General features: G+C 43.7%; 1 protein-coding gene across 10 annotated transcripts; it reads right to left on the bottom strand.

Moving 5' to 3' along the window:
• Positions 1-99: 99 nt before the first annotated feature.
• Positions 100-19764, bottom strand: C7H15orf40 (chromosome 7 C15orf40 homolog). 10 transcript variants are annotated; one of them, XM_077938635.1, is made up of 5 exons: positions 19627-19764; positions 18364-18490; positions 16679-16806; positions 1478-1592; positions 100-197 (listed from the first exon to the last, which is right to left on the bottom strand). In XM_077938635.1, exons 1-5 carry the CDS (start codon positions 19738-19740, stop codon positions 175-177), a joined length of 507 nt encoding a protein of 168 aa, XP_077794761.1. In that variant the 5' UTR covers positions 19741-19764; the 3' UTR covers positions 100-174.
• Positions 19765-21707: the final 1943 nt, after the last annotated feature.

The following is a 21707-nucleotide window of genomic DNA, read 5'->3' as shown; positions in this document are numbered from 1 at the left end:
TAATCAGCTCATGAATGCACAGCTATGCTTCTTGTGATAGATTGTACATAACATTAGCAGTTGAAAGGTAAAACAATCGCTTTTTTTTTTGCTTTTGCTTTTGTAAAGTACTATGGTACTTTGTGATTCCTTACTCTATAGATGAGTCAGCGTCACATTTATTTGGGTTTCTTTTTAGAGGAAAATCAGTAATAAAGCTGTAAAATAAGGAATCGTTGTCAGTTTGTGTCTTGATCTCATGGTGGTTGGGATCAGGGTACACATTTTATGCAAACACTAAGGCTTTTCGCTAACAACATAGCAGGTCAAAATTCACACATACAAAAGTTTAACTCTGTACTGTTCACACTTTTCTTTTTAATCCTGTAAGTAATGCTGCATTTTGATTGTTCTTTTTTGGTATTTAATGTGGGCTGATTTTACAATGTTATATTCACTTGCAGATACATACCTCTGCTGCTTTCTCTTCTATAAATAGTGATGCTATAAACTTCCTTTCACAGAGATCATTCTATTTCAAATCATTTGAATGATTATTACAATGATTTCATTCAAATAAAAATTTTAAAAATTTAAGCATCTTCACTCCCAAGTTCTGGCAGTTAACCCATTTATTAATATGTTGAAATGAGATTTTTGTTTTTTTTATGCTGTCCTTCATATCTGTTGAAAAGGGCTTATTTGGTTTGAGAGTAACATTAGGAGTGCAAATTTCAACATAGGTCAAAGGAATTAACAGGCACCTTCCTAACTTTATTAGAGTGACCAAAAAAAAAAAACTAAATAATATTTTAAAAGGCACCTTCCAGCTGGGCGTGGTGGCTCACGCCTATAAACCCAGCACTTTGGGAGGCTGAGGCGGGCGGATCACTTGGGGTCAGGAGTTTGAGACCAGTCTGACCAACATGATGAGACCTCCGTCTCTCTACTAAAAATACAAAAATTAGCCAGGTGTGGTGGCATGCCTGTAATCGCAGCTGCTCGGGAGGCCAAGGCAGGAGAATCGCTTGAAGCCCAGAGGCAGAAGTTGAAGTGAGCCAAGATCATGCCACTGCACTCCAGCCTGGGCAACAGAGCGAGACTTCATCTCAAAAAAAAAGGGTATCTTCGTAAGCCTGTTTTTTACTGCCTTCTCTCTCAGCACCCCAGACTAGGCCCTCGAGGTTGACTTCTCCAGGTACTTCATGCTCTGCATCTACCTCTCCCTTTTATTCTCCCTTCCTGAAGAGCCACCCTCTCTGGTAACTATTTTATTGGAAAGGACCTAATAAGTCATGCATTCACATTAAGATGCAAATACAATCTTAACAGTAAGGGTTTTCCCTGTACCCCCCTAATTACATCAGTAGGCAAGAAGCCAGTGCTGTTATATAAAGATAGGATTTGATACTACAGATGTTTAGCCTAGATAGTAATGTCCTGACTATACCCCAGGATCTTCTCTGAAAGCAGAAGTGTTATTAAAAATATGTATCACCTGGTTGGGTATGGTGGCTCACGCCTGTTATCCCAGCACTCTGGGAGGCTGAGGCGGGAAGATCACTGGAAGCCAGGAGTTCGAGGCCAGCCTGGGCAATGTAGCAAGATACTGTCTCTACAGAAAATTTAAAAATTAGCTGGTCGTGGTGGTGCATGCCTGTAGTCCTAGCTACTTAGGAGGCTGAGGCAGGAGGATCCCTTGAGTCCAGGAAGAGTTCAAGACTACAGTGAGCTAGGATCATGCCACTGTACTCCAGTTTGGGCTAGATAGACCCTGTCTCTAAAAGTAACGATTTATAGGCTGGGCGCGGTGGCTCACGCTTGTAATCCCAGCCCTTTGGGAGGCCGAGATGGGCAGATCACCTCAGGTCAGGAGTTCGAGACCAGCCTGGCCAATATGGTAAACTCCTGTGTCTACTAAAAATACAAAAATTAGCCAGGCATGGTGGCAGATGACTGTAATCCCAGTTACTTGGGAGGCTGAGGTAAGACAATTGCTTGAACCTGGCAGGTGGAGGTTGTAGTGACCTGAGACCATGCCATTGCACTCCAGCCTGGGCAACAAGAGCGAAACTGTGTCTCAAAAAAAGAAAAAAAAAAGATTTATAAAATGATCACCTGAGAAAGCACAGGCAGTTGGGACAGTAGCTGACTATAGCTTTAGGGCAGGATTCTGTGCTGTGCCAGCTGTTGACACAAAGGGAGACATATGGGTCCAAGGCCAGCGCTGGAGGAGTGCTTCTCAGGAAGCTCAGAAGAGATGTGGTTTTCCAACAGTATTTAAATGTTTTAACACCCAACACAGCTAGGCTGCATGTGTCCTGAGTATCAGCCCTGCTTGAAAACATGGGAAGAAACCTCCTTTCAACATGAGTTAATTCTACATGCTGCATGAATAATCTATGTTGTTATGGTTTTTGTTTTCTAACAGCAGTTACTATCAGACTGTACCCCTGCGTCCCACCTGCTTAAAACCAGGAAGAAATAAAAGGCACAGTTTCTGCTTCATAGGACAGAAAATGACATGAAAAAAAGCTTAAAGATAATTTAAGAGTGAGAACAAAGAATTAAAATAGTGTCACACAGAATTAATTTCAAGTAGACAGTCTGTTATAACAACATATGACATTAGGCATAAGGAGTCCTAGCTTCCAGTTCTGTGCTTAAAACCTATGTGACCTTGAGAAAATCATGTAAACGCTGAGCTTATTGGCTCAGCTGTAAAAATGGGGACAATACCCACCCTGCCACCCTCACAGAATTATAAAAATAAATAACCAAAGGAAGAGCTTGAGAATATAGAGTTGTGACCATTAAACCCCTAGTGGGATATAATAGGTGCTGCATAAACATTTGTTGAATCAACGGGAGGGAAGTATTTGGTAAATTGTAAAGCATAATGTTGACATAAAGGATGTAGAGTAATGGGCAGAAGATGAGGTAGGGCAGGAGAAGTTGAGAATTAAGGATCTGTGATTGTTTCCTTATGTTAATTCATATGTGAATTAGCAAAGGAAAGCAAATTATCTCATTCAGAAAATAAACACTTCAAATGTGGAAGATGGTTTGCATAAAAGTTGAGCTAAAATTAGTAGCATTTGGCCAGGCTCAGTGGCTCACGCCAGAAATCCCAGAACTTTGGGAGGCCAAGGTGGTGGACCATCTGAGGTCAGGAGTTCGAGACCAGCCTAGCCAACAAGGCAAAACCCTGTCTCTATGAAAAATACAAAAATTAGCCAGGCATGGTGGTGCACACCTGTAGTCCCAGCTACTAGGGAGGCTGAGGCTAGAGAATCGCTTGAACCTGGGAGGTGGAGGTTGCAGTGAGCCAAGATTGTGCCACTGCACTCCAGCCTCAGTGACAGGGCAAGACTCCATCTTAAACATAAATAAATACATAAATTAAAATAAAATTATAGCATTTGACATTTGAAAATTGGTAGTGAATTTAGAATGTCAAATATTAATTATTGAACACATCAGATTAATGTCCTTTTGAGAACAGGATGATGGGGACTTTGAGTTTTTTGTTTGTGTTTTGTTTTTGAGTGCTAGCTGGACTTGGGGTTACACAGAATGTAATAAAACTTGAGTCACTGCTCTGAGAATAGTTTTGGGGTTCCTGAAACCACATAGGAAAAAGACATCTGGGGAGATTTCTAGGATGGTTTTTGTTCCCAAAGCCACTTTCCTTATAATGCTCAACAGACAAATATGTAATTACCCCTTGTATTTTATTCACCTAAAGAAAAATATAGGACTTTATGATAGAATTAAGGGTAATGAAATATCAGTTTTAAGTTTAGAATGTTAAAATTGAAGGAAATGATCATTTTCCCTGAAGGTTATTGACAGCACTAATTTTGAACTCTCATAAAAGAACTACACTTGTTTCCTAAATGTAATTTTTTAAAAAAACATTATCTATTTTTAAACAAGTTCAAGCCAAACCTAAATACAATTTTTTTTTTTTTTTTTTTTTTTGAGACGGAGTCTCGCTCTGTTACCCAGGCTGGACTGCAGTGGCCGGATCTCAGCTCACTGCAACCTCCGCCTCCCGGGTTTACACCATTCTCCTGCCTCAGCCTCCCGAGTAGCTGGGACTACAGGCGCTCGCCACCTCGCCCGGCTAGATTTTTGTATTTTTTAGTAGAGACGGGGTTTCACCGTGTTAGCCAGGATGGTCTCGATCTCCTGACCTCGTGATCCGCCCATCTCGGCCTCCCAAAGTGCTGGGATTACAGGCTTGAGCCACCGCGCCCGGCCTACAATTTTTTTATACCTTAAAAATTTTCCTAGACTTCCTATTTCATTTGATTCATTCTATCCAAACACAGATCTGGCTATGTATGGAAATCTATGCCATAGACTGTTGACTTCTTTTACTTAGCACAATTATCTACAGTGAAAAGGATATTTTTTAAATTAGGCAATATAGGAAACAAATACTCCCAGCTTAAGGTGGCCTCTATTATTATTGGACTTCAGGTAGCTGGAAATGTTACTCGTGAAAGTACTTACTTTGTAATGTCAGACAAATGAGATATTATATGTAAACTATTTACTGAAATGCCTATTTGAATTTTTCTTTCAGTATCTTGCATTTTAACCAAAGACACATATTTAATATGTATAAATGAGGATTTTGAAATATTAAATAAGGCTTTGGTTAATTCTGTGTGAAAAATTAAGGTACTCAAAGAATTTTTGTTCTGTTTATTTATGAACACAGAAAGATATGCTTTTAAAACTCTCAAATTTTAAAATTGATTTAAGCCCAACAGCAGAAAATACTCTTGACACTGGCAGAAGTGAATATTGTTAATATTGAGATTAATCCTTTAGGATTCAGATATATCCAGATATGACACAATATCTAAACAAAGATTTTTCCTGACATCTGCTATATTAAATTATTATAGAATGAAATAAACAACTAGATTCAAGTAGTAGATTACAACACTGGAGCCCACAGCAGCCTTGAGAGCAGATATCTCCTCTTTTCTAGAAGTCTGGTTGATTACTGCTGGGACCAGCGTTTGAGGAAAATAAGGATGAAGTAGAGATCCCTTGACCTGTGGACATGCTGGGAGAGAGTGGCCCTGGGCCAGGCTGGCTGCATGGGTCCCAATCAGTGGGGCTGCACTACATCACAGTGTGCCCAGGATGAGGAAGAAGTGACACTTCAGCTGTTGTGACACTGTTGAGGCCTCCGGGTGCCAGAGAAACATCTTGCTTCAGAGGAATTCAACTATCAGTGCTGTCAGATTAGAAAAGTGGAGATGAGCTGTGGATAATACCCCTCAGATTTAAAGATTTACAGGATGAAATAGGAGGAGCAGGTTAATGAAGAAGACAAGTCTTCGGTCAGAACAGCTGGCTGGGTACAGTGGCTCATGCCTGTAATCCCAGCACTTTAGGCAAAACTCCATCTCTACTAAAAATTTAAAAATTAGCTGGGCGTGGTGGTACATGACTGTAATCCCAGCTACTCGGGAGGCTGAGGCAGGAAAATCGCTTGAACCCAGGAGGCGGAGGTTGCAGTGAGCTGAGATTGCACCACTGCACTCCAGCCTGGGTGACAGAGCGAGACTCCGTCTTAAAAACAAACAAACAACAACAACAACAACAAAACAGCTAATATGTGATTCAACTGCCCCTTTGCAGGAATAAGAGAGAGCATGAAGTATGCAGCACCGAGCTAGGCACATAATGGGTACCCAGTCAGTGAGGTTCATATATAAGAATGAGTTATCTGGCCGGGCGCGGTGGCTCAAGCCTGTAATCCCAGCACTTTGGGAGGCCGAGGCGGGTGGATCACGAGGTCAGGAGATCGAGACTATCCTGGCTAACATGGTGAAACCCCGTCTCTACTAAAAATACAAAAAACTAGCCGGGCGTGGTGGCGGGCGCCTGTAGTCTCAGCTACTTGGGAGGCTGAGGCGGCAGAATGGCGTGAACCCGGGAGGCGGAGCTTGCAGTGAGCCAAGATCATGCCACTGCACTCCAGCCTGGGAGACACAGCGAGACTCCGTCTCAAAAAAAAAAAAAAGAATGAGTTATCCGTGGGCTGCTGAGGTGCAAGAAGGACAACTCGCATATCTTTCACCATGTCTTCATAGGCTGATGGGCTGATTTCAGCTGTTTTCATTCTTCTCCCTAAAGGGCACAGACAGCCCCATGTATGGGCTAATTGAGCTGGTGTTTTCATTCCTTTCCCCCAGGGACATGAGAGCCCTATGTATTAATTACCAGTTAGATTTTCTCTGGGTTTCAGTGACTCCTCCTGAGACAGCTTCAGGGGATGATGTGATGATGATCTCATGGTTTTTTTCCACTGCTAGTGCCTTTAACTCCCTAAAGGATCTCCAGCTTCTTTGTCTGAATTAGGTAAATAAAGCTGCTCTAATTGCTAATGGCCAGAGCTTTGTTGTTTGTATGTGTATTTTTCACATTTTAAAATTTCCTCAACTTGTGTGTTTACAAAATAATATAAAAAGTGAAACAATACAAAAATGAATAATTTTGGCCGGACGTGGTGGCTCACGCCTGTAATCCCAGCAGTTTGGGAGGCCGAGGCAAATGGATCACCTGAGATCACGAGTTTGAGACCAGTCTGGCCAACTTGGCGAAACCCCGTCTTTACTAAAAATACAAAAAAAAAAAAAAAGATTAGCTGGGCGTGGTGGCTCAGGACTGTAATCCCAGCTACTCAGGCTCAGGCTGAGGGAGGAGAATTGCTTGAACCTGGGAGGCAAAGGTTGTAGTGAGCCGAAATTGCACCACCGCACTCCAGCCTGGGCAACAAGAGCAAAACTTCGTCTCAAATAATAATAAATAAATAATAATAATAATAATAATTTTTTAACTGACTTCTATAGCTGTTATTTTCCTTTCTTTATTCACTCTTCTCTATCTTGCCTTCTAAATTCCATACTGTTTTCAGCCTCTTCTCTGTTGCACTGCTTCCAACATGGCCTTTATTTCTATTATGCTTTTGTTTTTCTTTTTTTTTTAATTTGAGACGGGGTCTTGCCCTGTCACCCAAGCTGGAATGCAGTGGCACAATCATGGCTCATTACAGCGTAAAACTCCTGAGCTCAAGTGATCCTCCTGCCTCAGCCTCGCAAGTAGCTGAGACTACAGGCACATGCCACCATGCCTGGCTAATTCTAAAAAAATTTTTTTGTAGAAATGGGGTCTTACTACGTCACCCAGGCTGGTCTCAAACTCCTGGCCGCAAACTATCCTCCTGCCTCAGCTTCCCAAAGTGCTGGGATTACATGTGTGAGTCAACATGGCCAGCTTTATCTTTTACTTTTAAATTCTGTTAGCCACATTTCAAGTGTTCAATAGCCACATGTGGTATGAGCAGCTATCACGTGTACGTGCTGCCCAGTATGACTGTAGAAGAGAACTAAAGGCTAGCATTGCTGTTGACTTGACTCACTCTCTTATTGTCCACAGTGCCCCAATCCCCCTAGGCATCTCTGAGGAAACCTAAGGCTTTGAAACAGTTTGAACATCACTGTGATAGTAAAAACACATCACAGATTAGTTTCCTGTAGAAATGACCAGGGAGTATGTAACTTGTGGCTGCAAAGTTTGGGGATTCTTCCCTCCCCAAACTCTATCTTGGGAACCGATGGACCCTGAGGCAGACAGGATCATAAAATGCAAACCCTTAATAACTGAATTATAAGGATTGTCTGAGGAATGCCTATGTGGGTAGAAATAGGTGGTCTTCCTGCAACCTAGAAAAAGGGAGTTCCTGTACTATGAAGGATCATTATCTCCAGTGTTGTCGCAAAAGATCATCTGTGGCTGGTTGATACCATAGGTCCATCCCTGCAGCAGAAATGGGAGTTATAGATGGTCATAGCTCCCTTACCTTGGCCCCTAATTTCCCTAGCTCTGATTCCAAGCTCTCCAAGCAGCCTTCAAATGATGATTCTCTTAAAGAGACTTCCCAAAGGGACAGAATGTTCTCACTAGCAGATCCCACTATAGTCTATTTGGCAGGTGTGTTCTTCACTCAAGTTAATAAGTTGGCATCTTGATTAGAAATTAGCTCCTTGCCAATTGTCCAGCCTAGATCCATTTTCAGAAACACTGGCTACATGGACTTCTGAAACCTGCAGAGTTAAGGAAGGAACTCAAGACCATGCTGATTCCACCGTGGCAATGGGCTGAGACTCTCATGTACCCAGCTGGCCCCAAGTTAACACCACTCTGGCCTGAGCTAAATTTAAGATACAAGGGGACTAAGCTTAAGGAATGGCTCTGAGAAGACGAGAAGGATCACAGCATGTGAGCCTGGTAGTCAGGCACTGCAGAACAAATTTCCTAATAGTGCTGTTGACTACAAAAGGAATCGAGTTTCAAAGTTTGTATGGCTTTCTGCTGTTGTGTTACGGTGCCACCTCTTGGATGTAAATTGAAATTCTAAGTTTTTAGTCACTAGTTACATGCATTAAAACAATTTGAATTTGGTGCCACATGGGTTCTAAAATGTATCTTTTGCATTATAGCTAAGTAACTATATAACCAAATGCCTGGAATCTAGGAGGGGATGCTGATAGCCCACAGCCTAGAGAGCTGCCTCCTAAAGTTTGAGCATTTACGTGTTTGGAACTTTATTTTTCAAAATGGAATCTCTGTCACTCAGGCTGGAGTGCAGTGGCACAATCTTGGCTCACTGCAACCTCTACCTCCTGGGTTCAAGTGATTCTCAGGCCTCAGCCTCCCGAGTAGTTGGGACTACAGGCATGTACTACCATGCCCAGCTAGTATTTTATTTTTAGTTTAGAAACGAGGTTTTGCCATTTGGTCAGGCTAGTCTCAAACTCCTGACTTCAAGTGATCCACCCGCCTCAGCCTCCCAAAGTGCTAGGATTACAGGTGTAAGCCACCACACCTAGCCTAGGTGTTTGGAACTGTAAACACTGCAAAGATGCCATCTCCATCCTCTGGTCCATCAGAGGGGATGCGGTCCATCCCCTAACCGAGAGGAAAGTGTGGAATGGCTCACAGAAATCAAGTCTGAAATCTCTGCTCCTGCCTCCAGGGCATAATGAGCCAGGCTCTTCTTTCCCAGGTTCTGTCGAAGTACAGTATAGGCAAAGCACCTAGCAGTGTCTGTCAAGTAAGCACCCAAGATAATAAATGATTAATACATCATGTTTGCACAAGTAATTATCATTTATTAAGGTGGGGATGATAGATGACAGATGCAGTGCTAGAACATCATATGTCAGCATAGTTGGATAAATATTTTTCAAACCTTATTCATGGGCTGCTTCAAATCCGGGATTCTCAGGATAACACAAGACAAGAAAGGCAGTGTAATCAAGTCAATGTAGACTGCCTAGCCAGTATTCACTTGAAATTAATGGGAGTGGGCAAAGCTAGAATCATGTCATTAAACGAATGTTATGGAGGCTGAATATTTTGTGTCTTGGGTACTAGGTCACTGGGTCTACTTCAGTATTCATAGGGGAAGACCACAGCCCAGATGATGAAAAGTACATTAACTGAGCTTCTACAGCAGGTCAAGGTGCCCAAGCCTTACCTGTGATCTCTTACTAGTAGGAATAATCCTATGTGAGACAATTTGTTAGACTGCTAAAGACTACCTCGTTTGCAGGGGGAAAAGGGAATCATGTTCTGGAAATACAGCCCCTGGGCCAGTTCCTACCTCCAACAGTTTTTGTTTTGCTTTGTTTCTGGTTTTTTGTTGTTGTTGTTGTTGTTGAGACGGAGTCTCGCTCTATCGCCCAGGCTGGAGTGCAGTGGCGCGATCCCGGCTCCCTGCAGCTTCTGACTCCCGGGTTCAAGCGATTCTCCTGCCTCAGCCTCCCAAGTAGCTGGGATTATAGTCATGTACCACCATGCCCAGCTATTTTTTGTAGTTTTAGTAAAGGCAGGGTTTCACCATGTTGGCCAGGCTGGTCTTGAACTCCTGACCTCAGGTGATCCACCCGCCTTGGCCTCCCAAAGTGCTGGGATTACAGGCGTGAGCCACCATGCCCAGCCCCAAAGTAGTTTTTGATGACAAAGTGTCACCATATCTTCTTTGTTACAAGATACTGCTATGTTTCTCACAGAAAAAAACTTACCAGGCAAAATGTCCCCACATTTAAAATATCACCATTTAAAATGAAGTAAACATGTTATCATAGTAGAAACTGGTGGTTCCTATCCAGCACCCATTCCTCTCTTCGTACTTTTCCCAATTTTATTCAGGTACCCAACTCTCTCTACTTCTTTGCTTCTGAGTATGCTGACCTCTAGTTAATTAGGGTAACTCTTTATAGTTACTGCTTTAGGGAACTTGTGTTATAGAATGGCATTCCTTGACCATAGGGGCTAGCTTAGAAACTTCATGTGACTTGATTTTGGCTGATATAAGGGAAGGTTGACTGAAAGCTTTTGGAAAATACCAGAGCTCCTTGGAGTGGCCTTTTCTCCTACTGGAGGGGTTGATACATGAATATGAAACCTGGTTGGCCTTTTGTCTACATGAGGCAAGTGGGCCTAAAGATGAAACTGGCACTGCTGAAAAGTGAGGGGAAGGAAAGAAAGCTTTCTTTTTTTTTTTTTTTGAGACGGAGTCTCCCTCTGTAGCCCACGCTGGAGCACAATTGTGCGATCTCAGCTCACTGCAACCTCTGCCTCCCGGGTCCCGGTTCACATGCAATTCTCCTGCCCAGCCTACCGAGTAGCTGGGATTACAAGCATGTGCCACCATGCCCCGCTAATTTTTGTATTTGTAGTAGAGACGGGATTTCACCATGTTGTTCAGGCTGGTCTTGATCTCCTGACCGCGTGATCCGCCCACCCTAGCCTCCCAAAGTGCTGGAATTACAGGCACGAGCCCATGAGCCACCACGCCCTACGGAAAGTTGATCTTTTTTTTTTTGAGACGGAGTTTCGCTCTTGTTGCCCAGGCTGGAGTGCAATGGCACGATCCCAGCTCACCACAAACTTGACTCCCGGTTTCAAGTGATTCTCCTACCTCAGCCTCCTGAGTTGCTGCGATTACAGGCACGCACCACCACGCCTGGCTAATTTTTTGTATTTTTAGTAGACACGGGGTTTCTCCATGTTGGTCAGGCTGGTCTCAATTCCCGATCTCAGGTGATCCACCCGCCTTGGCCTCCCAAAGTGCTGGGATTACAGGCGTGAGCCACTGTCCGGCCAGGAAAGTTGATCTTTTATGGTATCATTTTATGACATTCTAACAGTGATCCATGTAAAATCCACAAGTAAAACGGCTTTATGGCACACACTGAAATGGTGTAGAAAGAGTGAGAAAAGCTCTTAAGACCATGTAAAACAGAAGCACATTTGCAGGCAGTGTATGGCACAGTTTAGAAGACAAAGCAGCTGGGCTTAAACCAAGCTCTGCCACTAATGTGCACTGTGATCTCACATAAGCCACCTTTTTCTTGTCCTTGATACCTATTTGGTACAAGTTAAGAGTTGTACTAGATGAGTGGCTTCTCTTTCACTGTCTGGGATTTTTTTCTTTTCTTTTTTTTTTTTTTGAGACGGAGTCTCACTCTGTTGCCGAGGCTGGAGTGCAGTGGCACCATGTCGGCTCACTGCAACTTCCATCTCCTGGGTTCAAGCAATTCTCTTGCCTCAGCCTCCTGAGTAGCTGGGATTACAGGCACCCACCACCACGCCTGGCTAGTTTTTATATTTTTAGTAGAGACGAGATTTTACCATGTTGGCCGGGCTGGTCTCAAACTCCTCACCTCAGGTGATCCACCTGCCTTGGCCTCCCAAAGTGCTGCGATTATAGGAGTGAGCCACCACACGGGCCTGGACTTCTTACATATGAGATCTTACATATAATCTTATATATAAATATATGTATGTGTATATATATACACATATGCATAAAATTTCTATCTGTCTGTCTATCGAGAGAGACAGAGACAGATACAGTGTCTCACTTTGTTGCCCAGGCTGGTCTCCAACTCCTGGGCTCAAGTGTTCCTCCTGCCTCAACCTCCCAAAGTGCTGGGATTACAGGTGTGAGCCACCATGCCCAGCTACCATCAGGAATTTTTATTATTGGTCTTCCTTGTGGATTTTGTTTTTAATGATTTGGTCCATCAATATATCTTTCTCATGTACTTGCTGGACAAAGCACACAACTGCAAATCAGCTCTTCTGATCAGCAAAGGAAATTAAGTTATTTACCTTAATAAATTACTATAACTTGAGCTGAATATGTAAAAATATATTATTAGCTTTTGAAACTTTAATATAGATGTAATTTCTGACAGGCTTTTACAAATACTAAAAATAGCTTCCAAGTCCTCTTTCTTAAGGATCTTTGGAGAGTCATAAAAACTAGTGAACTTGCTAATTGTAAGTTATTACTGAGGAAGAAGAAAATTCAGTGACTTCTCAAAAATTGTAATTCACATTTAATTACAAGTCATGATTTTTCTTTACTTTTTCCACAAAATGGTCAATAGTCTTTAAAAGATGTAAAAAAAAAAAAAAATTTTTTTTACATTTAAATTAGCATTTTAAAATCTAAGGTAAGACTACAAAGCAGCATAACAGGTTTTCTGTCACTTGTAAACTGGATTAGAAGGCAATCCTCCAAATTCCAGAACCGTTGTGGAGATATGATTTTTAATTTACAATCCAGAAAAACTGCATTCAACAAGGAGTCAAAGGATTTGGGTTCTAGTTGCCAGCTTGCATGGTACAATCTTGAGTAAGTCTCTCAACTTCTGGATATAGGATATCAAAAGCCCCCCGCAACAGAATGAAAGCTGTTAAATCAGGTCATCTTGAATATTCTTTCCAACTCTGTTATTTTACAACGCCATGAAATCAGAGTAACATGTTCCAGGCTGTTTGGGGTTAGGGATTTTAGAACCTGATTCAATGTATAGCACTTTCTAAATTTCTACTTTTTGGAGTCTTATTTGAATATATACCTATATATGTCCCCCATGTTCTTCTATGCATGTAGTATATTTTTCTATTTAACAGTCTCTTTATCATTAGCAATAAAAAAAAGTTTCTCAAGGATGTATTTTTCATTTCTTTTTTTTGGGGGGAGGGAGTTTCACTCTTGTTGCCCAAGCTGGAGTGCAATGGCGTGATCTCGGCTTACTGCAACCTCTGCCCCCTGGGTTCAAGTAATTCTCCTGCCTCACCCTCCTGAGTAACTGGGATTATAGGCATGCGCCATCACTCCAGCTAATTTTGTATTTTTCCTAGAGATGGGGTTTCACCATGTTGGTCAGGCTGGTCTCGAACTCCTGACCTCAGGTGATCCACCCACCTTGGCCTCCCAAAGTGCTGGGATTACAGGCATGAGCCACTGAGCCCGGCCTCATTTCTTGCTTTTATGTTTTTCTGGCTTCCTTTTTTAATTTCTCCAAGATCTCTTCTGGAGTTGTAGAAGCCAAAAGCTTCACCACCTTTTCACGAGATTTACCACCCTGGACCAAAAGAGAAAAAACATACTTTACTGTTTAGCACATTCTATTGCTATTAGAGATAGCAGACCTTAGTTGTATAATGGGCTCTCCTGATGGCTTAGGTACCACTTTTTCTTGGTTACTTAGACTCTAATCAAAGACTGTCTCTTAGATTCTTCCTAACATTTGTTACTAAACTTTTGTTAGTACTAACAACTCTCCAGGGTTTTTACCTTCATACATCAATTTCTATAATAAAAGCTGGACATTAAAAACTCAAAAATAGGTTGGGCATGGTGGCTCACGCCTGTAATCCCAGCATTTTGGGAAGCTGGGGCGGGGGGGCGGGGGTGGATCACAAGGTCAGGAGTTCGAGACCAGCCTGACCAACATGATGAAACCCTGTCTCTACTAAAAATACAAAAATTAGCCGGGGGTGGTGGCGTGTGCCTGTAATCCCAGCTACTCAGGAGACTGAGGCAGGAGAATCGCTGGAACCCAGGAGGCAGAGGTTGCAGTGAGCTGAGATCGTGCCACTGCACTCCAGCCTGGGTGACAGAGCGAGACTCCATCTCAAAAAAAAAAAAAATCTAAAAAATGAATATAGAATCTTTATAATATTCTAGTCTCAAGCAATTCTTTAAGTTAAAAATGAAAATCATCTTTAAAATAAATAAATATTGCAATTTTATAAAAACTTTGTAGTAAAATAATTATAAATATAAACACATTGGTATTCTCTATGTTGTTAACATTTCTGAAAATTCCAAACAAAAAGCAGCCAGATATTCAAGTGCTACGATTTCACAACCACTTAAAACAACTTTAAAAAGGATTTGTTGGCCGGGTGTGGTGGCTCATGCCTGTAATGCTAGCACTTTGGGAAGCCGAGGCGGGTGGATCACTTAAGGTCAGGAGTTTGAGACCAGCCTGGCCAACATAGCGAAACCCTGTCTCTACTAAAAATACAAAAATTAGCCGACGTGTTGGTGCATGCCTCCAATCCCAGCTACTCGGTAGGCTGAAGCAGGAGAATCACTTGAACCCGGGGGGCAGAGGTTGCAGTAAGCCGAGATTGCGCCATTGCACTCCAGCCTGGGCAACAAGAGTGAAACTCCGTCTCAAAAAAAAAGGATTTGTTTTCAAACACAGCCTTTAAAGAAGATTAAATTTGAGAAGCGGTTTATTTAGATCAATGGAATTTGAACAGGCAGAAGAGTGGGGAATACCTTTCAGGCAAATGTCAGAGCATGAGCACTAAACAAAAATCAGAAATGAACTGCCACAGGTTTGGATTTTTAGGTGCAGTTTGTTAATCAATGACTGTGAATGCCAGCTGGAATCTGGATAGGAGCTATATAGTATAGCACTGGAAAACAAGTAGAGCTTTAAGAAATATAAACGCCGGGCGCAGTGGCTCAAGCCTGTAATCCCAGCACTTTGGGAGGCCGAGACGGGCGGATCACGAGGTCAGGAGATCGAGACCATCCTGGCCTACACGGTGAAACCCCGTCTCTACTAAAAAATACAAAAAACTAGCCGGGTGAGGAGGTGGGCGCCTATAGTCCCAGCTACTCGGGAGGCTGAGGCAGGAGAATGGCGTCAACTCGGGAGGCGGAGCTTGCAGTGAGCTGAGATCCGGCCACTGCACTCCAGCCTGGGTGACAGAGCAAGACTCCGTCTCAAAAATAAATAAATAAATAAATAAAAGAAATATAAACATGGCTGGGCCCCACTCCTGCAGATTCTATTTCAAGAAGTCTAGAGTGATACCCAGGGATCTGTATTTAGAAATCATTCCTAGGTGATTTTGATATCCACCCCTAGTACAAAACCATATTAATGACATCATATGAACCTTCTGTCTTCCCAATGAGCTACTCCTAGTGAGCAAGGACAAAGCAGGGGTTTAGCAATACTTGACGGAGTCATTCATGGAGATGACTAACAATAGGAATTGCTTTAGGTTGTTTAGTGTGGTGATGGCTTAAAGGATGAGAGAGGTAAGCAAGATTAATCTGACAGCAGGTTCAGGAATGATTTCAGAAAGGAGAAAATGTTGGCAACAGTGGCAGTGAAGAAGCATAAGCACACAGCGCGGACAGTCTCAGTAAGGATTAAGGCAGCAGGCATGAAGGAGACTAAATAGGAAGAATTCACAGATTTCTGCGATTAAGTAAATATAAAAGTTATAAACAACTAGTTTCTCAATTATTTGAAAAAGACAGAAAAATCAGTATTTTACGAATCATTATTAATGTGTAATAATCAAAAATGGCTGGACGTGGTGGTTCACACTTGCAATCCCAGGACTTTGGGAGGCTGAGGTGGGCAGATCAGTTGAGGTCAGGAGTTCGAGACCAGCCTGGTCAACATGGTGAAACCCCGTCTCTACTAAAAATACAAAAATTAGCTGGGTGTGGTGGGGGGGCACCTGTAATCCCAGCTACCTGGGAGGCCTGAGGCTGAAGAATCGCTTGAACCCGGGAGGCAGAGATTGCAGTGAGCCAAGATCACGCCACTGCATTCCAGCTTGGGCAACACAGCGAGACTCCATTTCAAAAAAGAAATAAAATAAGGCCAGGCGCGGTGGCTCACGCCTGTAATCCCAGCACTTTGGGAGACCGGGGTGGGTGAATCACCTCAGGTCAGGCGTTTGAGATCAGCCTGTCCAACATGGTGAAACCCTGTCTCTACTACAAATACAAAAATTAGCTGGGCCTGGTGGTAGGTGCCTCTATTCCCAACTACTCGGGAGGCTGAGGCAGGAGAATCGCTCGAATCTGGGAGTGAGAGGTAGCAGTGCACCAAGATTGCACCACCGCACTCCAGCCTGGAAAACAGAGCAAGACTCCGTCTCAAAAACAAAAACAAAACCAAAACAAAGAAATAAAATAATCAAAGATGTTTAAAAAGAGAGAGACTGCCGGGCATGGTGGCTCATACCTCTAATCCCAGCACTTCGGGAGGAGGAGGCAGGTGGATCACTTGAGGTCAGGAGTTACAAGACCAGCCTGACCAACATGGTGAAACTTTGTCTCTATTAAAAATACAAAAATTAGCCAGGCGTGGTGGCATGTGCCTATAATCCCAGCTACTCAGGAAGCTGAGGCAGGAGAATAGCTTGAACCCAGGAGGTGGAGGTTGCAGTGAGCCAAGATTGTGCCACTGCACTCCAGCCTGGGCGACAGAGCAAGATTTTGTCTCAAAATAAATAAATAAATAAATAAAGAGAGACCTACCTTATCCAAAACCACATCACTCTTCCTGAGTTCTAGGACCTTGGAAAGATACCGACAGAGCTCAGCATTAGCCTCTCCCTCTGATGGAGGTGCTGCGATAGCTACATTTACGGCCTCTGCTGTCAAATCTGGAATGAAAACAGTATGGACTTTATCCTTAAGGAGTTCTTTTTCTTCATGAAGCAAGGACATTTTGTAAAAGAATTTTTGCATTTGCCTGGCACATAAATTTTCAATTAAAAACTGTTGAATGAAGAAATGAATTATTAATCACATTTAAGGGAACATGAACGTGATAAAAATGGCCCTACCATTACAGGAAATAAATCCAGAGAAGAAAACAGTTATTAACTCAATCTTGCTGACCAAGATGGGCTTACAGAGCCCTGGGGAGTATCCTGGATTTAGGCAACTGGAAATAGACCTTGGTATGTGAAAAGCCCCAGGCAGGGAGTCATAGATGGCCTTCAGCCTCATCAATGTCACTGAGGAAGTGCATGGACAGGGCAGCTTACTAGATTGTATATAGTTGTGCAGGGTTTCCTCATCAGGAAAATGAGAGCCCTGGACTAGGTTCACCTCTTATGTGACATATATCCTGAGTGTTTTTAAAATTTAATAATGTTTACTTAACAAATAATTACAGAGCACTTACTATACTCTAATTTTAAGCACACACAAATGTGTTAAAGGCTTTACAAATACTAACTTCTTTAATCCTTATAATGACTTTATGAAGATATTAATACCATTATTATCTCCATTTTACAAATGAGCCATGGCACCCAGCCTCCCATTTTAGATCTAATGAAACATAATACTCCAACAGTAGATAATGTTCACACCCACTACTTAGAAAATGCTGGCCAAGGAGGGTATGGCTAAGTTAACCTGGTCATCAGCATAAACCAGGTCTAGCACACCAATTTTGTGGTCTTCCTTTCAAAATCTAAAAATGGTTTGAAATACAGAGCTTTAGAGGTGCAAAAGACCTTCAAAATAATTTAGAGCAACGGTTTTCCAACTTTTTTCTCCTTTAGAAACCCTTTCCCCCAGTTTTCTCTAGAATCCCAATATTTAAAACATATGTAAATATAGCTAGTCAGCAGCCCTGTCTGCCTGGCCTCCCCCTTGCCCAAAGCTGATTCCTGAGGCACCTCCAGCACTCCAGAGAATAGCCTGAAAGCCTCTTAGTCTAATGATCTCATCTGACAGGTGAAAAAACTGGGCTCATGAATGTTTTATACTGTTTTGATTTAAAACAAGTTCGCACAGGAACTGATCATGGGTCTCAGATCTCAAGTTTTCTCCCTCTCCTTAGGCCAGTGATCGTTAAACTACACTAAAATGTCTCTTCTTTCTCTGGCCAATGTCTCCAGTTTTGGAATAGGACAAACTAAGAATAATCTAGACTATGCACAAGTTTCCATACCTGTCCTTTCTAAAATACCGTATTTTTAAAAAGGAAAATATACAATGGTTTTCATGTAACTTGGCATGATTTAAAGATATATGCACTTTCAGACACCTTTACATTAGAATCTAGAATTTTAAAATGGAGAAGCCTCTAACTGCAGATGTGAAAAATGAACTGTCACAGAATAAGCTTTCAGCTAACCAAAGCAAAGGGAGGCTGTAGGAGACACCTGATTCACACCTGATCCCACCCCAGTGTCCAGGTATACCTGTTACAGCATTTTGTTTGGAGCCAGGTTTTGCATGGATGGTTATGGTGACACAACCTTTAGGATCAACTGCCACAGGACCTAAGGGAGGAAATGGTCTCTCTGGTTCCTTGCTCTGGCTTTTCCCCTAAAATGACAACCACGCAACTTTACAGGTTACAAAATACTTTCCCACACATTTAATTTGATTCTTCCACTACCCCCTTTCACCCTTAACAGACAAATTAGGTTAATCAGTGGCGTCCTGGGACTTCTGGCCACCTAGAACGCTTTTCCCACAACCTTCAAGGCTCTACTCAATTTTCCCACGAAGCGTTCCCATCAACCCAAGAGTGTTTTTTCCTCCCTTGCAAGAAAACTTAACCCTGGCTTCTAAACTTTAATGCTTGTTCCTCCCTCTGCTTTATATTTCCAGTTCCTTGGGGGCATAGTCCATTTATTATTCATCATTGTATCTCATGCAGTCGGAGCTAATAAATGTTGGTGAAAATGTGTGTGTGTGCGTGTTGGGGGAAAGGGAGAAAAAAACAACAGTGCTTGATATTTAAAGGCCTGTTATGCGATAGGGGCTGTGCTAGGAACTTTCCTTCAACAAATATGTAGGCAATGGATATGTAAAGATGAAAAGGTACATGGCCCTTGCTCTCAAGGAGCTCGGACTACTGCGAGAGAGAAAGAACATACAAAATAATAATACACTGTGCTAAGGGCACCGATGAGATAGGCACAGAACATTACCCCACAGGCAGCTCAGCATTGGGGCACAGGTGGATGCTGCCAGCAGGAGGCAGTGCTTGAGCTGAGTCTGAGAAACGGACTGGGTTGGCCATACAAAGATGGTGGAAATGGGAGTGATGTATTCTTGACAGAAGGGGTGCGATCAGCCAAGGTAAGGGAGGAGAAAGCAGAATACAGCCTCCCGGGGAAGCGCAGGCGTCATGCCGCTGCTGGAACATGAATTGCTGGACTGGGAGTGCGCGGAGGAGGCCAGAGGTCAGCACACGCAGCCCAAGGAAAGCTCGGCTGCCGCCGGGCCCAGCGCTCAGAAGTCACCGGGTGGACGGCGGCGCAGCCTACTGAGGCGGGGTGACAGCAGCAGGAGCCGTAGCTCTGGGGGTGGCAGCGGCTGTCTTGAGCCCCGGAACTGAAAGACAGCAAGCCGCTGGCAGTGCCTCCACTCACCCTCGGGCCCCGCTTCTCCCGCGCTCCTCAATGAGTAGCCCTAAGGCCCACCCCTCTGCTTCCAAGGGACCTGCTACTGGCCTTGGTCGTCGCACCAGCCTTCTTAGGCATCTCAGCGCGAAGAGGAAGCCGAGCTGAGCCCCGAGTATTGGGTGTTGACCGAAGCTGCCTCAGCACGCTGCGGAACCGCAGCATCCCCGCCTGCTTAGGCGCCGGAAGAGCCCTCTGCGCTTGCGCAGGTAGCTGGCAGGAGCGGCCTCAGCGACCAGCGCCCAGCGCCCAGCGCATCAGCTCTGGCCCGACGGCGACACCTTAAGGCCGGCGGAAGCGAGCCTCGTGCCCCCAGAACATGGGCAAGCCTCTTTTGTTCTGGAACTGGCCTCAGGAAGTGCAACTGCGGAGCTAGGGCCTCACCGTGTCATGGCCCACCCCCTCAGCTGATGGGAAGGTGTGTCACCTCGGGCGTTCTTTCCTAATCAGGGAAAGAAAGGTATTGTCCCTTCTCAGAATTGGAGAGCGCGGCAAGGAGTGCACAGGGCCAGGTGTCTTCTCGCTCCCGTAGCCAAGCCACAGGCAGCAGAGTCCCACGCTGCTGCCTGTGGCCATCAAGTCGATATAGAGCTTGGTGCCAGCTTGGCCCTTGTGAATCTTCCACGTATCGATGGCGCACCTACCTTGTGCCAGGCGCAGCGGATCCCACAATGTAAAAGAAAAGGAAATACACTGCGACATGTGATATGGCGAGACATGAAACAAATCAGCAGAGGCAAGATCATGGAGTCACTGAAGGCTTTCAAGCAAGGGATTAGCAGTCCAATTTGTTGTTTTAGAAAGACACCAGCTGCACTGTGGCAGACAGAGGAAAAGCCGGAAATAGGGAGATCCGCCCCCTAAATGGGAGAGGGTGGCCTGAACTAGAGTAACCGCAGGGAGGGTGGAGCGCTGATCATTTCAAGGATCTTCAGGAACTGGAATCATCAGAACTTGGGAATGACTGCATGTGCGAATAAGGGGGAAGAGTCAAGGAAATGCCCAAGTTTGAGGCCCAAAGAACAGGTCTGGGAGTCCGAGATGAGGAGTTCAGCTTTGTACATAATGAGTTTGAGATGCCCGCGGGACATCCAAGTACAAGTATTAAAGGGGTAACTGAATATATGTAACTGAAAGTTTGTGAAATCAAGGCTGGCGATAGAGATTCTGGAATCTTCTGAAAGCAGATGGCAATTGAAGCTATGGAAATGGATGAGAGTGTGTGTAAAGAGCACGAGGGCTCAGGATAGAACAGCAAGGGCAGGTAGAGAAGTCATTGACCAGGTAAGAGTACAGTGCAACGGCAACTAAGGAAACGCGCTTCAAGAGGGAATATCAACAGTGATGAACGCTCCAGAGAGAGCATGTCACATGTAACGACTGAGAAGTGGCCACAAGATTTAGAAATCAGGTCAGTGTTGGTGACCTGGGCTAGAGCAGTTTCAGTGGAGAGAAGGAAATGGAGATAATTGTAGGGAATAATCCAGTGACTTCACTGTGAAGGAGCAATTGGTATCTGAAGGGGCACATGACATTCAAATACTTATTTTTACCATATTTGAAGATTGGTAGGAAAGAGCCAGGAGAGGAGAGGTTACAGCAGAGGGCAGTTCCTGAAGAGGTAGGATCTGAGCTCAAGTAGAGACTGACTTCACTACAGGAGGCCTTAGACACTCCCTCCTTCCTAAGGGAAAGCTTAGATGGACATGTAGCTATGTTTATAGGTTTGGTGATGGGAGGTGGAATTTCTTTCATTAACTAAGGGCGGGGAAGGTGTTGAAGGTGTGAGCAAAGTGGAACAGCTTTACATTGGGACTCTCGAGACTGGCAAAGGGCTGACTATTGCAACTCACTCAGCAGTAGACAGTTAAGGAAGACCATGAAATCCTCATGATCCCAATTTATAGTTACATTATTTTATTTTATTTATTTTTGAGAAAGAGTCAGGGGGATGGGAAAAGCCTGTCGCCCAGGTTGGAGTGCAGTGGCAGGATCTCAGCTCACTGCAACCTCCGCCTCCTGAGTTCAAGCAATTCTCCCTGCCTCAGCCTCCAGAGTAGCTGGGACTATAGGCGCACGCAACCACGCCCATTTTTTGTATTTTTAGTAGAGACAGGCGTTTCGCCATTTTG

Source organism: Macaca mulatta, chromosome 7, assembly GCF_049350105.2.
Source record: "Macaca mulatta isolate MMU2019108-1 chromosome 7, T2T-MMU8v2.0, whole genome shotgun sequence".
Classification (NCBI taxonomy): Eukaryota; Metazoa; Chordata; class Mammalia; order Primates; family Cercopithecidae; genus Macaca; species Macaca mulatta.
Note: the sequence above shows the minus strand (reverse complement) of the source record. Positions and strands in the feature narration are given on the sequence as shown.

Coding starts and splice junctions, on each gene's coding strand:
- C7H15orf40 (XM_015142879.3), bottom strand. CDS start 19,740: ATGCTGCGGTTCCGCAGCGTGCTGAGGCAGCTTCGGTCAACACCCAAT. Junction 18,491..19,626: donor AGGCTGGTGCGACGACCAAG/GCCAGTAGCAGG, acceptor TTGTCATTTTAG/GGGAAAAGCCAGAGCAAGGA. Junction 16,807..18,363: donor CAAACAAAATGCTGTAACAG/GTATACCTGGAC, acceptor TTTTCATTCCAG/ATTTGACAGCAGAGGCCGTA.